The sequence below is a fragment of the Salmo trutta genome, chromosome 31 (assembly GCF_901001165.1).
Source record: "Salmo trutta chromosome 31, fSalTru1.1, whole genome shotgun sequence".
NCBI lineage: Eukaryota > Metazoa > Chordata > Actinopteri > Salmoniformes > Salmonidae > Salmo > Salmo trutta.
This window is the reverse complement of record NC_042987.1, coordinates 41,101,982-41,116,350: the sequence shown is the minus strand read 5'-3', so window position 1 is coordinate 41,116,350 and position 14,369 is coordinate 41,101,982. Positions and strand designations below refer to the sequence as shown.

General features: G+C 50.8%; 2 protein-coding genes and 1 long non-coding RNA gene across 3 annotated transcripts in view; 1 reads left to right on the top strand and 2 right to left on the bottom strand.

Annotated features, from left to right (window-relative positions):
- The window catches only part of LOC115170202 (vesicle-associated membrane protein-associated protein A), a 45,527-nt gene extending 40,664 nt beyond the window's left edge, over positions 1–4,863 (top strand). The window contains exons 5-6 of the mRNA XM_029726593.1: positions 1,782–1,979; positions 3,130–4,863. Coding sequence (XP_029582453.1) covers positions 1,782–1,979; positions 3,130–3,315 — 384 coding nt within the window. The 3' untranslated portion in view covers positions 3,316–4,863. The remainder of the gene's footprint in view (positions 1–1,781; positions 1,980–3,129) is intronic.
- Positions 1,112–4,726, bottom strand: LOC115170203 (uncharacterized). Its single transcript, XR_003870982.1, has 4 exons — positions 4,633–4,726; positions 4,093–4,586; positions 1,314–1,497; positions 1,112–1,262 (listed from the first exon to the last, which is right to left on the bottom strand). It is a non-coding gene; the product is annotated as an uncharacterized LOC115170203 (long non-coding RNA).
- Positions 4,864–12,281: 7,418 nt separating the features above from the next.
- The window catches only part of LOC115170201 (protein APCDD1), a 37,030-nt gene continuing 34,942 nt past the window's right edge, over positions 12,282–14,369 (bottom strand). The window contains exons 6-7 of the mRNA XM_029726592.1: positions 14,023–14,344; positions 12,282–13,063 (exon numbers count right to left, since the gene is read on the bottom strand). Of these exons, the coding sequence (XP_029582452.1) occupies positions 12,585–13,063; positions 14,023–14,344 (801 nt within the window). The 3' untranslated portion in view covers positions 12,282–12,584. The remainder of the gene's footprint in view (positions 13,064–14,022; positions 14,345–14,369) is intronic.

Sequence of the window (14,369 nt, the reverse complement as noted above, 5' to 3'; positions counted from 1 at the left end):
CTCCCTCCCTCCATGGCCCTCCCTCCACCCATGGCCCTCCCTCCCTCCCTCCACCCATGGCCCTCCCTCCCTCCATGGCCCTCCCTCCCTCCCTCCCTCCATGGCCCTCCCTCCCTCCCTCCATGGCCCTCCCTCCCTCCACCCATGGCCCTCCCTCCCTCCATGGCCCTCCCTCCCTCCACCCATGGCCCTCCCTCCCTCGCTCCATGGCCCTCCCTCCCTCCCTCCATGGCCCTCCCTCCCTCCCTCCATGGCCCTCCCTCCCTCCCTCCATGGCCCTCCCTCCCTCCATGGCCCTCCCTCCCTCCCTCCATGGCCCTCCCTCCCTCCCTCCACCCATGGCCCTCCCTCCCTCCATGGCTCTCCCTCCCTCCATGGCCCTCCCTCCCTCCCTCCCTCCATGGCTCTCCCTCCCTCCCTCCCTCCCTCCCTGGCCCTCCCTCCATGGCTCTCCCTCCCTCTACCCATGGCTCTCCCTCCCTCCCTCCCCCAGGTCATCAGCTCAGGGACAGGAGAAAAGGAGACAGGTCAGGAGAATAGGTCCTTCACTAGAGGAGCAGCAGGATTAACCACCCCAGTGCAGTTGGGCAGACACTCCATGTTCTCAGGAGAGCCAGGCTATGAGAGGGGGTCTCGCCTGCCCCCCCGGGCCACCCCTACCAGGGGTGGTGGGGAGTTCCGTACCCCCTTCAGCAGCAGACTGGGTCTAGGTCTACCCCCCACCCCGCCAGGCAGTGTTTGCAACAGGAGTGATCTACAGGGATTCAGGACAGCCCCCAGCTCTGAGGTTAAAGGCAGAAAGATGCTGCAGGTTTGTGAGGATGTGGACAGATTTAGCATCACTGTCAGCAGTAGCTTTTAAAACCTAAAGGCTCAATTACAACTCTTCCTGTGTACTCAGCGTTCCTGTGTGTGTGTGTGTGTGTGTGTGTGTGTGTCTCTCTCTCTCTCTCTCTCTCTCTCTCTCTCTCTCCTCTCTCTCTCTCTCTCTCTCTCTCTCTCTCTCTCCAGATCTCTCTCTCTCTCTCTCTCCAGATCTCTCTCTCCAGATCTCTCTTCCAGCACTAGTGCTTTAGTAGCCTGGTCCTAACCTCCAGTCTTCAGCCCCAGGCCAGGATATAGTAGCCTAGTCCTCAGCCCCAGGCCAGGATACAGTAGCCTGGTCCTAACCTCCAGTCCTCAGCCCCAGGCCAGGATACAGTAGCCTGGTCCTAACCTCCAGTCCTCAGCCCCAGGCCAGGATACAGTAGCCTGGTCCTAACCTCCAGTCTTCAGCCCCAGGCCAGGATATAGTAGCCTGGTCCTAACCTAACCTCCAGTCCTCAGCCCCAGGCCAGGATATAGTAGCCTGGTCCTAACCTCCAGTCCTCAGCCCCAGGCCAGGATACAGTAGCCTGGTCCTAACCTCCAGTCTTCAGCCCCAGGCCAGGATACAGTAGCCTGGTCCTAACCTCCAGTCCTCAGGCCCAGGCCAGGATACAGTAGCCTGGTCCTAACCTCCAGTCCAGAGGAGGAGGAGGAGGGGGGGGCGGCTATCGCCGGTCAACACTTGTGATCTGATTTGAATTTACACACTACTGTTGCTGCTGGGTTTATGTTTAGTGGTTTTTCTTCAACGTTCTCCATGTCTGCAGAATGAGCCTCGGGCTACGTCCCAAATGAACCCCTTGTCCCCCTGTATGGTGTCAGTTTGACCCTATGGGCACTGACCAGATGGTAATGCACTAAATTGAGAATACGGCTCCCTAAGCGGTTTCTCTCTCCGTTCTCTTGGCTTCCAGAATGACGTGGAAAGGAGCAGCGACGTTGTGGCGCCCGTGCAGAACTCGTCCAAGGCGGCGGACGGGCCCGTGGCGACGGCAGCGCCGAAGACGGTCAGCGCCTCGATGGACGACTCTGAGATTAAGAAACTAACACAGGAGTGCAAGAGACTGCAGGCTGAGATGGGCAAACTGACCGAGGAGAACAGACAACTCAAGGTTAGTCTGTAGGTTAGGGGTTATAGAGGAACAACAGACTGTAGGTTAGGGGTTATAGAGGAACAACAGACTGTAGGTTAGGGGTTATAGAGGAACAACAGACTGTAGGTTAGGGGTTATAGAGGAACAACAGGTTAGGGGTTATAGAGGGAACAACAGGTTAGGGGTTATAGAGGGAACAACAGGTTAGGGGTTATAGAGGGAACAACAGGTTAGGGGTTATAGAGGAAACAACAGGTTAGGGGTTATAGAGGGAACAACAGGTTAGGGGTTATAGAGGGAACAACAGGTTAGGGGTTATAGAGGGAACAACAGGTTAGGGGTTATAGAGGAACAACAGGTTAGGGGTTATAGAGGGAACAACAGGTTAGGGGTTATAGAGGAACAACAGGTTAGGGGTTATAGAGGAACAACAGGTTAGGGGTTATAGAGGAAACAACAGGTTAGGGGTTATAGAGGGAACAACAGGTTAGGGGTTATAGAGGAACAACAGGTTAGGGGTTATAGAGGGAACAACAGGTTAGGGGTTATAGAGGAACAACAGGTTAGGGGTTATAGAGGAACAACAGGTTAGGGGTTATAGAGGAACAACAGGTTAGGGGTTATAGAGGAACAACAGGTTAGGGGTTATAGAGGAACAACAGGTTAGGGGTTATAGAGGGAACAACAGGTTAGGGGTTATAGAGGAACAACAGGTTAGGGGTTATAGAGGGAACAACAGGTTAGGGGTTATAGAGGAACAACAGGTTAGGGGTTATAGAGGAACAACAGGTTAGGGGTTATAGAGGGAACAACAGGTTAGGGGTTATAGAGGGAACAACAGGTTAGGGGTTATAGAGGGAACAACAGGTTAGGGGTTATAGAGGAACAACAGGTTAGGGGTTATAGAGGGAACAACAGAAACCTGAATGTTAGAATAGACGTTGACCTCTGTGTGTAAACAAGCAACTGAAGTTAAGGGTCATAGGTGAACAATCAGTACCGACCAATTTAATGGTTAGGTCTTTTTTAAGGAGAACCAGACACACGTTTCGGCTGTGACAGTTTGTTTTTGTAAAAGAGAACAACTTCTAATTTATTTATCTCTAGTTCTATAATGTCGTATGTAATGTGTCCTCACCCCCCCCCCCCTTCTCTTTTGCGTTTCCAGGACGACGGCGTTAGAATGAGAAGGGCTGCCCAGCATTCCGATCACTTGACATCAAATCAGACGGGCTCTTCCTCCTCCTCCTCTTCCTCCGTGATGCAACACACCACCGCCGCGTCCCTGCCTTCCCTCCTCGTCGTCATAGCAGCCATCTTCATCGGCTTCTTCATGGGAAAGTTCGTCTTGTAGACCTGGGGCTGGGTTCTGAAATGGCACCCCCATTCCCTTGACCGGGGGCACTCGTGCGGATGAGTCCCATAGGGCTCTGGTCAAAAGTTGTGCACTTACATAGAGGGAATAGGGTGCCATTTGGGATGTTGCGTCCTGGGAGACGCACAACGCCTGCCGTATCCCACGACGATCCCTCAGCTCCGGAATCAAAAAGGCGTGTATGGAAGATGTGTTTCTGTTGACGTAGCCATATCAGAAGTAGTGCTGTGAACCTCCATCTTGTCTGCAGTGACCACGTCTGTCTGTCTGTCTGTCTGTCTGCCTGTCTGTCTGTCTGTCTGTCCAGCACAGCATCAGAAGTACCAGGGACCCGCTGCCTTTTTTTACAAGGTCTCACACATGGCTAGTACACACACACACACGAGGGAGGGAGGGAGGGAGGGAGAAAGATAGCTCCTTGTTTGTGTGTTTCTGTTCTTTGATGGATGGACAGACAGAATTGTGGAGGGATATGACGTTTGTGTCCTAAATGGCACCCTATTCCTTATATAGTATAGTGCACTACTTTTGACCAAAGCCCTTATAGGCCCTGTAGGTACCCTGGTAAAAAAAGTTAGTGCACTATAAATGGAATAGGCTGCTATTTAGGATATACAGGAAGTAGTACACTACCAATCAACATGGAGGACAGTTTACTCTGCATCCCAAACGGCACACTATCCCCTATGTAGTGCACTACTTTTGATAAGAGACTAATACTAATTGAGCCCAGGTCTACAGTAGCCTGGTCCTAACCTCCAGTCCTCAGCCCCAGGCCAGGATACAGTAGCCTGGTCCTAACCTCCAGTCTTCAGCCCCAGGCCAGGATACAGTAGCCTGGTCCTAACCTCCAGTCTTCAGGCCAGGATACAGTAGCCTGGTCCTAACCTCCAGTCTTCAGCCCCAGGCCAGGATATAGTAGCCTGGTCCTAACCTCCAGTCCTCAGCCCCAGGCCAGGATATAGTAGCCTGGTCCTAACCTCCAGTCCTCAGCCCCAGGCCAGGATATAGTAGCCTGGTCCTAACCTCCAGTCTTCAGGCCAGGATACAGTAGCCTGGTCCTAACCTCCAGTCTTCAGCCCCAGGCCAGGATATAGTAGCCTGGTCCTAACCTCCAGTCCTCAGCCCCAGGCCAGGATATAGTAGCCTGGTCCTAACCTCCAGTCTTCAGCCCCAGGCCAGGATATAGTAGCCTGGTCCTAACCTCTAGTCCTCAGCCCCAGGCCAGGATATAGTAGCCTGGTCCTAACCTCCAGTCTTCAGCCCCAGGCCAGGATATAGTAGCCTGGTCCTAACCTCCAGTCTTCAGCCCCAGGCCAGGATATAGTAGCCTGGTCCAGATCTGTTTGGTTCTGGTCAAAAGTAGTGCCCTAGGGAGTAGTGTATCATTTGACACATCACCGTGGGCCTGAAGCAGTGTTCTCTGTCTGTTGTGTTAATAGTAGTTGAATGGAACGTTGTGTCTTTTTGTAAATGTTATTTTAACAATTTTAAGATAAAAAGGAGAGCACTACTTCAATCGTCAAATACCGACCACCTTACTACCTGTTGCATGGCATCCTCTTTCCTTTTGTAGTGCGCTACTTGTGACCAGAGCACTATGGACCCTAGTCAAAAGTAGTGCACTATACAGGGACGCAGCCATATACTACTTCATTTGTTCTGTTTGTAATTTCTCAACTTTTTTTTTTTTCCTCTGGGGAATATTTCTATTCCATCTGGGATATAATAGGTGCCTCCTTCGTCCCTCCCTCCCTTTCCTACCTGTCCCTGTCCTTTCCTACCTGTCCCTGTCCTGTCCTCCCTGTCCTTTCCTACCTGTCCTTAACTACCTGTCCTTTCCTACCTGTCCCTGTCCTTTCCTCCCTGTCCTTTCCTCCCTGTCCTTTCCTCCCTGTCCTGTCCTCCCTGTCCTTTCCTCCCTGTCCTTTCCTCCCTGTCCTGTCCTCCCTGTCCTTTCCTACCTGTCCTTTCCTCCCTGTCCTGTCCTCCCTGTCCTTTCCTCCCTGTCCTGTCCTCCCTGTCCTTTCCTACCTGTCCTTAACTACCTGGCCCTGTCCTACCTGTCCTTTCCTACCTGTCCTTTCCTACCTGTCCTTTCCTACCTGTCCTTTCCTCCCTGTCCTTTCCTCCCTGTCCTTTCCTCCCTGTCCTTTCCTACCTGTCCTTTCCTCCCTGTCCTTTCCTCCCTGTCCTTAACTACCTGTCCTTTCCTACCTGTCCTTTCCTACCTGTCCTTTCCTATCCCTGACAATACCAATATAGACTTTATATTATTATTATATTATTATTTTTCTCAGTACAAATCATATTATAATCCTTCTTTTCTTTTTTTTTTGTTGAGTCAAATGAAAACCAAGAAGGTTTCCTTCCATCCCTGTTCCCTCCCACGGTTTTAAACATTTTGAAGAAATAAAACTGAAAACAATGTGGGTTTTGATGGTGTTCGTCTTCTTTCGTAGTCTCTTTAGAATATACTGTACACTCCTCATACAACACATCACCATGTAGCCAACATGTTTGGTTTGTAACGTGGAATTAACATTGTAGCGACCTTTAACCCCCAACACCTAGCGAGCTTAACCCTCAACACCTAGCGAGCTTAACCCCCAACACCTAGCGACCTTAACCCAAACACCTAGCGACCTTAACCCCCAACACCTAGCGACCTTAACCCCCAACACCTAGCGACCTTAACCCCCAACACCTAGCGACCTTAACCCCAACACCTAGCGTCCTTAACCCCCAACACCTAGCGACCTTAACCCAAACACCTAGCGACCTTAACCCCCAACACCTAGCGACCTTAACCCCCAACACCTAGCGACCTTAACCCCCAACACCTAGCGACCTTAACCCCAACACCTAGCGTCCTTAACCCCCAACACGTAGCGACCTTAACCCCCAACACCTAGCGACCTTAACCCCCAACACCTAGCGACCTTCAACACCTAGCGACCTTATCAAGTGGTTCGGACCTCTTGATGTAACGGTTAAGATCTTGGCTTGATAGTCGCTGGACCAGGGTTCGAATCCCAGTCGAGGCTATGCCCTGAATTCGCTACATTGGTGTCAGTAGGGTGACGGTGCTCGTGAGGCCATCGGAGAGGCGTGTACACGTGAGGGACACGCTCGGATATAATGTTGAGTCTCCGCCCCTAACAATGGGAATAGTTGTCCGCGGAACGGCACGTCGTCAAGCTCGGGTCTATTCCTCTCTTTGGATTGGTGGATGTATCTCGTTATTTGATGAGGGGTGTTGACGTCAACAGCATGTATTCAATGGAGAGTTAGAATCCATGCTAGCATCGTGAATATGCATAGAAAGTCTCGAATTTCAATGCCAACAACTCTGATATGAAGTGGGTTGTCACTTGTCCTACTTCTATCAGTACACTCATAACAACCTAATCATTACGAAACTTTATATTCCAGCAAATAAACCATAACATTTTTTGTTGACCAAATTTGACACTCGTTGACCTCCATACAAAAAACTCCACGCTTGGTGGGTGAAAGAAACGGCACCTTCTGGAGGAGAGAGATTTTGGGCCTAGTTAGCCCTCTGGCTTCACCTCTTCCTCGTAGACTCTCCAGAAGGAAGGGGGAAATGTAGCAACCTTAACCAATACCTAGCGAACACGTGTCTAGAGGTTCGGACCACTTGGCATAGCAGGTCAATTTGTTGGTTTGGCAGTGTGATGGTCCGGCTGGTGGATTAGACTGCTACAGGGGGTGAGATGGTCCGGCTGGTGGATTAGACTGCTACAGGTGGTGTGATGGCTGGTGGATTAGACTGCTACAGGGGGTGTGATGGTCCTGGTCCTGCTGGTGGATTAGACTGCTACAGGTGGTGTGATGGCTGGTGGATTAGACTGCTACAGGGGGTGTGATGGTCCTGGTCCTGCTGGTGGATTCGACTGCTACAGGTGGTGTGATGGCTGGTGGATTAGACTGCTACAGGTGGTGTGATGGTCCTGCTAGTGGATTAGACTGCTACAGGTGGTGTGATGGTCCTGCTAGTGGATTAGACTGCTACAGGGGGTGTGATGAGTTCGTCAATTTATTTCTTGGCCCTCCCTTTAAGGCTCGAATTCAGATCAATTCAAAAACTTTTTTTTAGGGACAGATCAGAACATTTACAGCCCCAGATTTAAGATTTGTTGATATGGGGCTTGAAGGAGTTGAATAATTAGTGTTTGTCTTTGGGTGGGAATTCAGACACAAGTCACTGTATATACTGGAGCCGTGGGTCACCAGTTGCCCATCCCTGGTTTAGATAAATGTACAAAAAAAAACCTATTGAATAAAAACTCCACAAGAAAATCTGTTGGCCAGTAAGAGGATTTTTAGCAGTTGAATCACATTTATTCAGCGCGTGCAAGAGAACCACACTTGCAAAGCCTGTTAAGCTTACCCCATGCTTCCCAGTCGAAACATTTCCCACATATTATGACATTTTGTGACGTTTTTGTTCGTTTCTGTCTTCGTGCAGGTTTTTTTTCCCCCAGCTGTTTGTGCACACAGCATTTTTTTTCTTGACGCAAGTCGAAGTTCGATAGCCTTTGGTCAACAGTACTACTTCTAGTAGGAGTGGGAACATCACGACGCCAGGACAGCGGAGTCAATCACCACCTTCCGGAGACACCTGAAACCCCACCTCTTTAAGGAATACCTGGGATAGGATATAGTAATCCTTCTAACCCCCCCCAAAAAATATATAAATGTACTATTGTAAAGTGGTTGTTCCACTGGATATCTTAAGGTGAATGCACCAATTTGTAAGTCGCTCTGGATAAGAGTGTCTGCTAAATGACGTAAATGTAAATGTAAAAATTAAGCGTTTTCTGTCATTCAACGAGAGACGACTAGTTTTCATGCACATTTTAATACTTGGAGAATTACTGCACCAAACATCTTTAGCAAGATGTAAAATTCGCAAGACTAAGACCCTCGGCAGAAACGTGAGTGATTTGTTGATGTATCTTAGATTATTTTTTACTATTTTGAGGAAGTGTTTTTGGCTATGTGGTTCTCCGGTGGCATAAGAGGGACAAAAAAAACCTGTAATATTGTCTGAATACCAACTGCTGATAGACAGATCCTACAGCCGTCTTAGACTCAACACACCCCTGAAGCAGCAGACAGAAAATAATCACTAAAAACCAGAGATCACCAAAAAAGAAATGTTAGACACTTAAAACATTCACATAAAGAAAAGCACCAGGAGTGGACGGTTTTCCCATATAATTCTATTTAACATTTTGGGACAAAGTAGTGCCCCTATTTACACAAATAACAACAGATGTCACTCATTTTAGTACTTCCTAATTCCATATATCAAACAGTTATTTCAGTTCTATTAAATCCAGGAAAATCTGGAGAGTCCCCTGCTGATTACAGACCCATAAGTTTAATAAATTGTGACAAATAACAAAGCTCATAAGCAATAGAATGGCAAAAGTCTTGACCAGACTTGATACATATCAATCAAACAGGGTTTATTAAAAATAGACACAAACATGTTTCAGTGTAAAACAATACGCAAAAATATATGGCTTTATCAACAATGGCTGTTGATGCCGAAAAGGCTTTCGACCATCTTGAATGACCATTTCTATTCGAAACTTTAGAAGCGTTGAACTTTCCAGCTAAAATAATACATTTTATAAAAATATGATATACATTTCCTAAAGCAAAAGTATACACACATAATACATTATCTGATGAAATTGCTTTAGAAAGGGGCACAAGACAGGGATGTCCCCTCTCCCCCTTCCTGTTTGCTCTGGCAATTGAACCACTTGCAGAAAGAATTAGACAGGACACAAACGTAACACGTATCAGTAAACTTATTTGCAGATCTCCTGATATACCTGACCAATATTGAAAACTCAATTCCCCCCTTTTTCAAGGGGGGAATTGAGGGTTGTATTCCCCCCTTTTTCAATTCCCCCCTAATTTCAGAATACTCTAAAATCTCAGGATATAAAATGTACGTGGAAAGAAAATCAGAAATAATGGCAATAGACAAAGGAATAACTCATGATGTATAGCAATCCTTTAAGTGGACCACAAAACATAACAAATACTTAGGATGGTTAATAAGTGACAAATAAAATATAACTTCATCCCATTACTCAACAATATGAAAGCAGATCTAATTAAATGGAACAATCGTCCCATAAATCTTACAGGTAGAATAAATATATATATATATATATAAACATTTCAAGATCTTCATGAACAAGAAAAAAATGAGATGGACGGGGGGACCTGATCCTAGATCAGCAATCATCTCTCAGTTGTATAGTGTTGGTCCCATGTGGCTCAGTTGGTAGAGCATGGTGTTTGCAACGCCAGGGTTGTGGGTTCCATTCCCACGGGGGACCAGTACGGAGAAAAAAATGTATGAAATGTATGCATTCACTACTGTAAGTCGCTCTGGATAAGAGCGTCTGCTAAATGACTAAAATGTAATTTTCCGATGCGCTTTATGAGGCCCAGTCAATAACTCCCACAAATCAGACTATCACGTTTCAGGTAAGACCCAAATGCAGACTGTGTTGAAGTAACAATGTTTATTACAGCAACAAGGGGAAGGAAAACGACAGGTCAAAGCAGGCAAGGGGTCGATAATCAAGAGTAGGGGCAAAGGCACAGGACTGCAGGCAGGCAGGCAGGCTCAGGGACAGGACAGGCAAAGGTCAAAACCAGGAGAACGCGAGGAAAAAGAGAGACCGGGGAAAAGCAAGAGTAGAGAACAAAAACGCTGGTTGACTTGACAAACAAGACGAACTGGCAACAGACAAAGAACACAGGTATAAGTACCCAGGGGAGAATGGGCAACACCTGGAGGATGGTAGAGACAAGCACAAGGACAGGTGAAACAGATCAGGGCGTGACACAAACAAGATAACTTTAAATAGTCAGGTAAAAGTGTTCTGGCTGGTCGTGGTGATAACATGGTGTAAAGGTAGAAACCTCTCCAGCTGTAGAGGGCTTGAACTGGGCCAGCTGTCCCTAGTTAAACACTAGGCTGTAGAGGGCTTGAACTGGGCCAGCTGTCCCTAGTTAAACACTAGGCTGTAGAGGGCTTGAACTGGGCCAACTGTCCCTAGCTACCCTCTAGGCTGTAGAGGGCTTGAACTGGGCCAGCTGTCCCTAGTTACCCTCTAGGCTGTAGAGGGCTTGAACTGGGCCAACTGTCCCTAGTTAAACACTAGGCTGTAGAGGGCTTGAACTGGGCCAGCTGTCCCTAGCTACCCTCTAGGCTGTAGAGGGCTTGAACTGGGCCAGCTGTCCCTAGCTACCCTCTAGGCTGTAGAGGGCTTGAACTGGGCCAGCTGTCCCTAGCTACCCTCTAGGCTGTGTAGGCTGTCATTGTAAATAATAATTTGTTGTTAATTGACTTGCCTAGTTAAATAAAAGGTAAAAAAATAAAACTTGTGCTCATAAAAATATAATGACACATTTGCTTGTACAGGGCTAGTGTGTGGGTGCAGGCTTTTGTTCTAGCCAAGCAGGAATGCAACCAATTATTTGAATAACAGTCTGGCCTATTATCAGTTGATTAGTACAATCAGGCTGCAACAACACCCCTGTTTGAACTTGGTGCTGTTTGCGCTTATGACGAAAAACTCTGCAACAAAATGAGGCCCTTATTACCAGTGTACACTCGCCCTCCTCTCTGCTCTCTCCACCCATCCTCCTCTCTCCACTCGCCCTCCTCTCTGCTCTCTCCACTCGCCCTCCTCTCTCCACTTGCCCTCCTCTCTGCTCTCTCCACTCACCCTCCTCTCTCCACTCGCCCTCCTCTCTCCACTCGCCCTCCTCTCTGCTCTCTCCACTCGCCCGCCTCTCTCCATTCGCCCTCCTCTCTCCACTTGCCCTCCTCTCTGCTCTCTCCACTCGCCCTCCTCTCTCCACTCGCCCTCCTCTCTCCACTCGCCCTCCTCTCTCCACTCGCCCTCCTCTCTCTACTCGCCCTCCTCTCTGCTCTCTCCACTCGCCCTCCTCTCTCTACTCGCCCTCCTCTCTGCTCTCTCCACTCGCCCTCCTCTCTCCACTCGCCCTCCTCTCTGCTCTCTCCACTCGCCCTCCTCTCTCCACTCGCCCTCCTCTCTGCTCTCGCCACTCGCCCTCCTCTCTCCACTCGCCCTCCTCTCTGCTCTCTCCACTCGCCCTCCATTCTCCACTCGCCCTCCTCTCTCCACTCGCCCTCCTCTCTCCACTCGCCCTCCTCTCTCCACTCGCCCTCCTCTCTGCTCTCTCCACTCGCCCTCCTCTCTCCACTCACCCTCCTCTCTGCTCTCTCCACTCGCCCTCGTCTCTCCACTCGTCCTCCTCTCTCCACTCATCCTTCCTCTCTCCACTCGTCCTCCTCTCTCCACTCTCCCTCCACTCGCCCTCCTCTCTCCACTCATCCTTCCTCTCTCCACTCATCCTTCCTCTCTCCACTCATCCTTCCTCTCTCCACTCGCCCTCCATTCTCCACTCGCCCTCCTCTCTCCACTCGCCCTCCTCTCTCCACTCGCCCTCCTCTCTCCACTCACCCTCCATTCTCCACTCGCCCTCCTCTCTGCTCTCTCCACTCGCCCTCCTCTCTGCTCTCTCCACTCGCCCTCCTCTCTCCACTCGCCCTCCTCTCTGCTCTCTCCACTCGCCCTCCTCTCTCCACTCACCCTCCTCTCTGCTCTCTCCACTCGCCCTCGTCTCTCCACTCGCCCTCCTCTCTCCACTCGCCCTCCATTCTCCACTCGCCCTCCACTCTCCCTCCACTCTCCTTCCTCTCTCCACTCTCCCTCCACTCTCCTTCCTCTCTCCACTCGTCCTCCTCTCTCCACTCATCCTTCCTCTCTCCACTCGTCCTCCTCTCTCCACTCTCCCTCCACTCGCCCTCCTCTCTCCACTCATCCTTCCTCTCTCCACTCATCCTTCCTCTCTCCACTCTCTCTCCACTCTCCTTCCTCTCTCCACTCTCCTTCCTCTCTCCACTTGCTCTCCACCTTGTCAACCCCCAGCTTCCATAGCGTTCAAGGAGCCAAAAAGAGCTTTCAAAAGTTCAAGTGCGTCAAGTCACCGAAGCAGTCTCCTTTCCCACAGGGTAAAAGCTACAGTAGGTAGTAACCTCAGGGGCAGAGTAGAATCCTCTCTCATGTTCCACAGTACACATTCACACTATAATGTCTCTCGTCAGTGTCTCTGTGTAAAAAAAAAATACAGACTTTAGTCAGTCAGTCTGTTCATTAACAATGGCAACGGAACAACAGAAGTGAAACCAACAATGCGAGAACCGCAGCAACGTTCCTGCTGTTCCGGTTCCACGGTGTTCCACCGGTTCCACCGGTTCCACCATTACTCAGCCTCAGGTGTCGGTCTTCATCCTCCTCTCCCATGGCCTCTGACCTCTGGCTGCTAGCGGAACACTTGACCAGGGGCATCTGGTACGAGGTCGCTCGTTTATCCGGCCGGTCGGGGCTGGACCCGTCGGAGGGTCTCTGTCCGTTGTAGAGGAGGTACCGTCCATGGGCGTCCTGTTCCATCCGGAACAGCTCGTACTCTGTGTGCGGGAGGCGGATCCCCAACGCCACGCAGCCATTGGTCAGGGTGACGTCCTGTTCAACTCCGACCTCCCAGGAGCCCTGGGCGCCACATTTGTTACCGTTGAACACGTTGAGGAGAGAAGTGGTGGCCAGGTCCATGGGCATCACACGCATGTGGTTCACTGGAGGGGGGGTGGGAGGGAGCGAGAGAGAGTTGGAGGGGGGGTGGGAGGGAGGGAGAGTTGGAGGGGGGTAGGAGAGAGGGAGGGAGGAAGAGTTGGAGGGGGTGGGAGGGAGGGAGGACGAGTTGGAGGGGGTGTTGGAGGGAGGGAGGAAGAGTTGGAGGGGGGTAGGAGGGAGGGAGGACGAGTTAGGGGGGTGAGAGGGGGGGGGGTAGGAGGGAGGGAGGATGAGTTGGGGGGTGAGAGGGGGGTAGGAGGGAGGGAGGATGAGTTGGGGGGGTGAGAGGGGGTGTAGGAGGGAGGGAGGACGAGTTGGAGGGGGTGGGAGGGAGGGAGGGAGGGAGGGGGGAGAAGAGTTGGAGGGGGGTAGGAGAGAGGGAGTGAGGAAGAGTTGGAGGGGGTGGGAGGGAGGGAGGAAGGAAGAGTTGGAGGGGGTGTTGTAGGGAGGGAGGGAGGAAGAGTTGGAGGGGGGTAGGAGGGAGGGAGGACGAGTTGGGGGGGTGAGAGGGGGGGTAGGAGGGAGGGAGGACGAGTTGGGGGGTGAGAGGGGGTGTAGGAGGGAGGGAGGACGAGTTGGAGGGGGTGGGAGGGAGGGAGGGAGGAAGAGTTGGAGGGGGGTAGGAGAGAGGGAGGGAGGAAGAGTTGGAGGGGGGTAGGAGAGAGGGAGGGAGGAAGAGTTGGAAGGGGTGGGAGGGAGGGAGGAAGGAAGGAAGGAAGAGTTGGAGGGGGTGGGAGGGAGGGAGGAAGAGTTGGAGGGGGTGTTGGAGGGAGGGAGGGAGGAAGAGTTGGAGGGGGTGGGAGGGAGGAAGAGTTGGAGGGGGTGAGATGGAGAGGATGCATGACACAAGAGTTCAAGATCAGTGATACATTTTTTTCTGAAATACACAGATCAACATCTCAACCACACACACTTCAAAATGAACCTCAACAGGGTTTAACCTCAACCTTTGACCCTTTACCTTTGAAGACGAACTCCGTGCCTCCCATAACTCTAGTAGAGGGCGTCCCTCGGCTGTACCTCCCTCTAGCGTAGATACTGAAGGAGGGGTGTTTGCAGATGGGGTCAGAGTAGTGGTAGTAGTGGCCCTCCCAGGTCTGGTTGTTGTCATGGAAGATGAAGTGACGGGTCAGGAAGAGCACCTCAGGGCGGACCTCACAGCGCTGGCTCACCCACTGGCCGTACAGACCCACTGTCATGTCCGCCCGCGGCGCCAGGATGGGAGGATGGAACTCATCCGACCGGTAGATGATACGACAGGCAATGCAACCGTGGTCATGGTTCTGGAGGAGGAGAGAAGATTCAGAG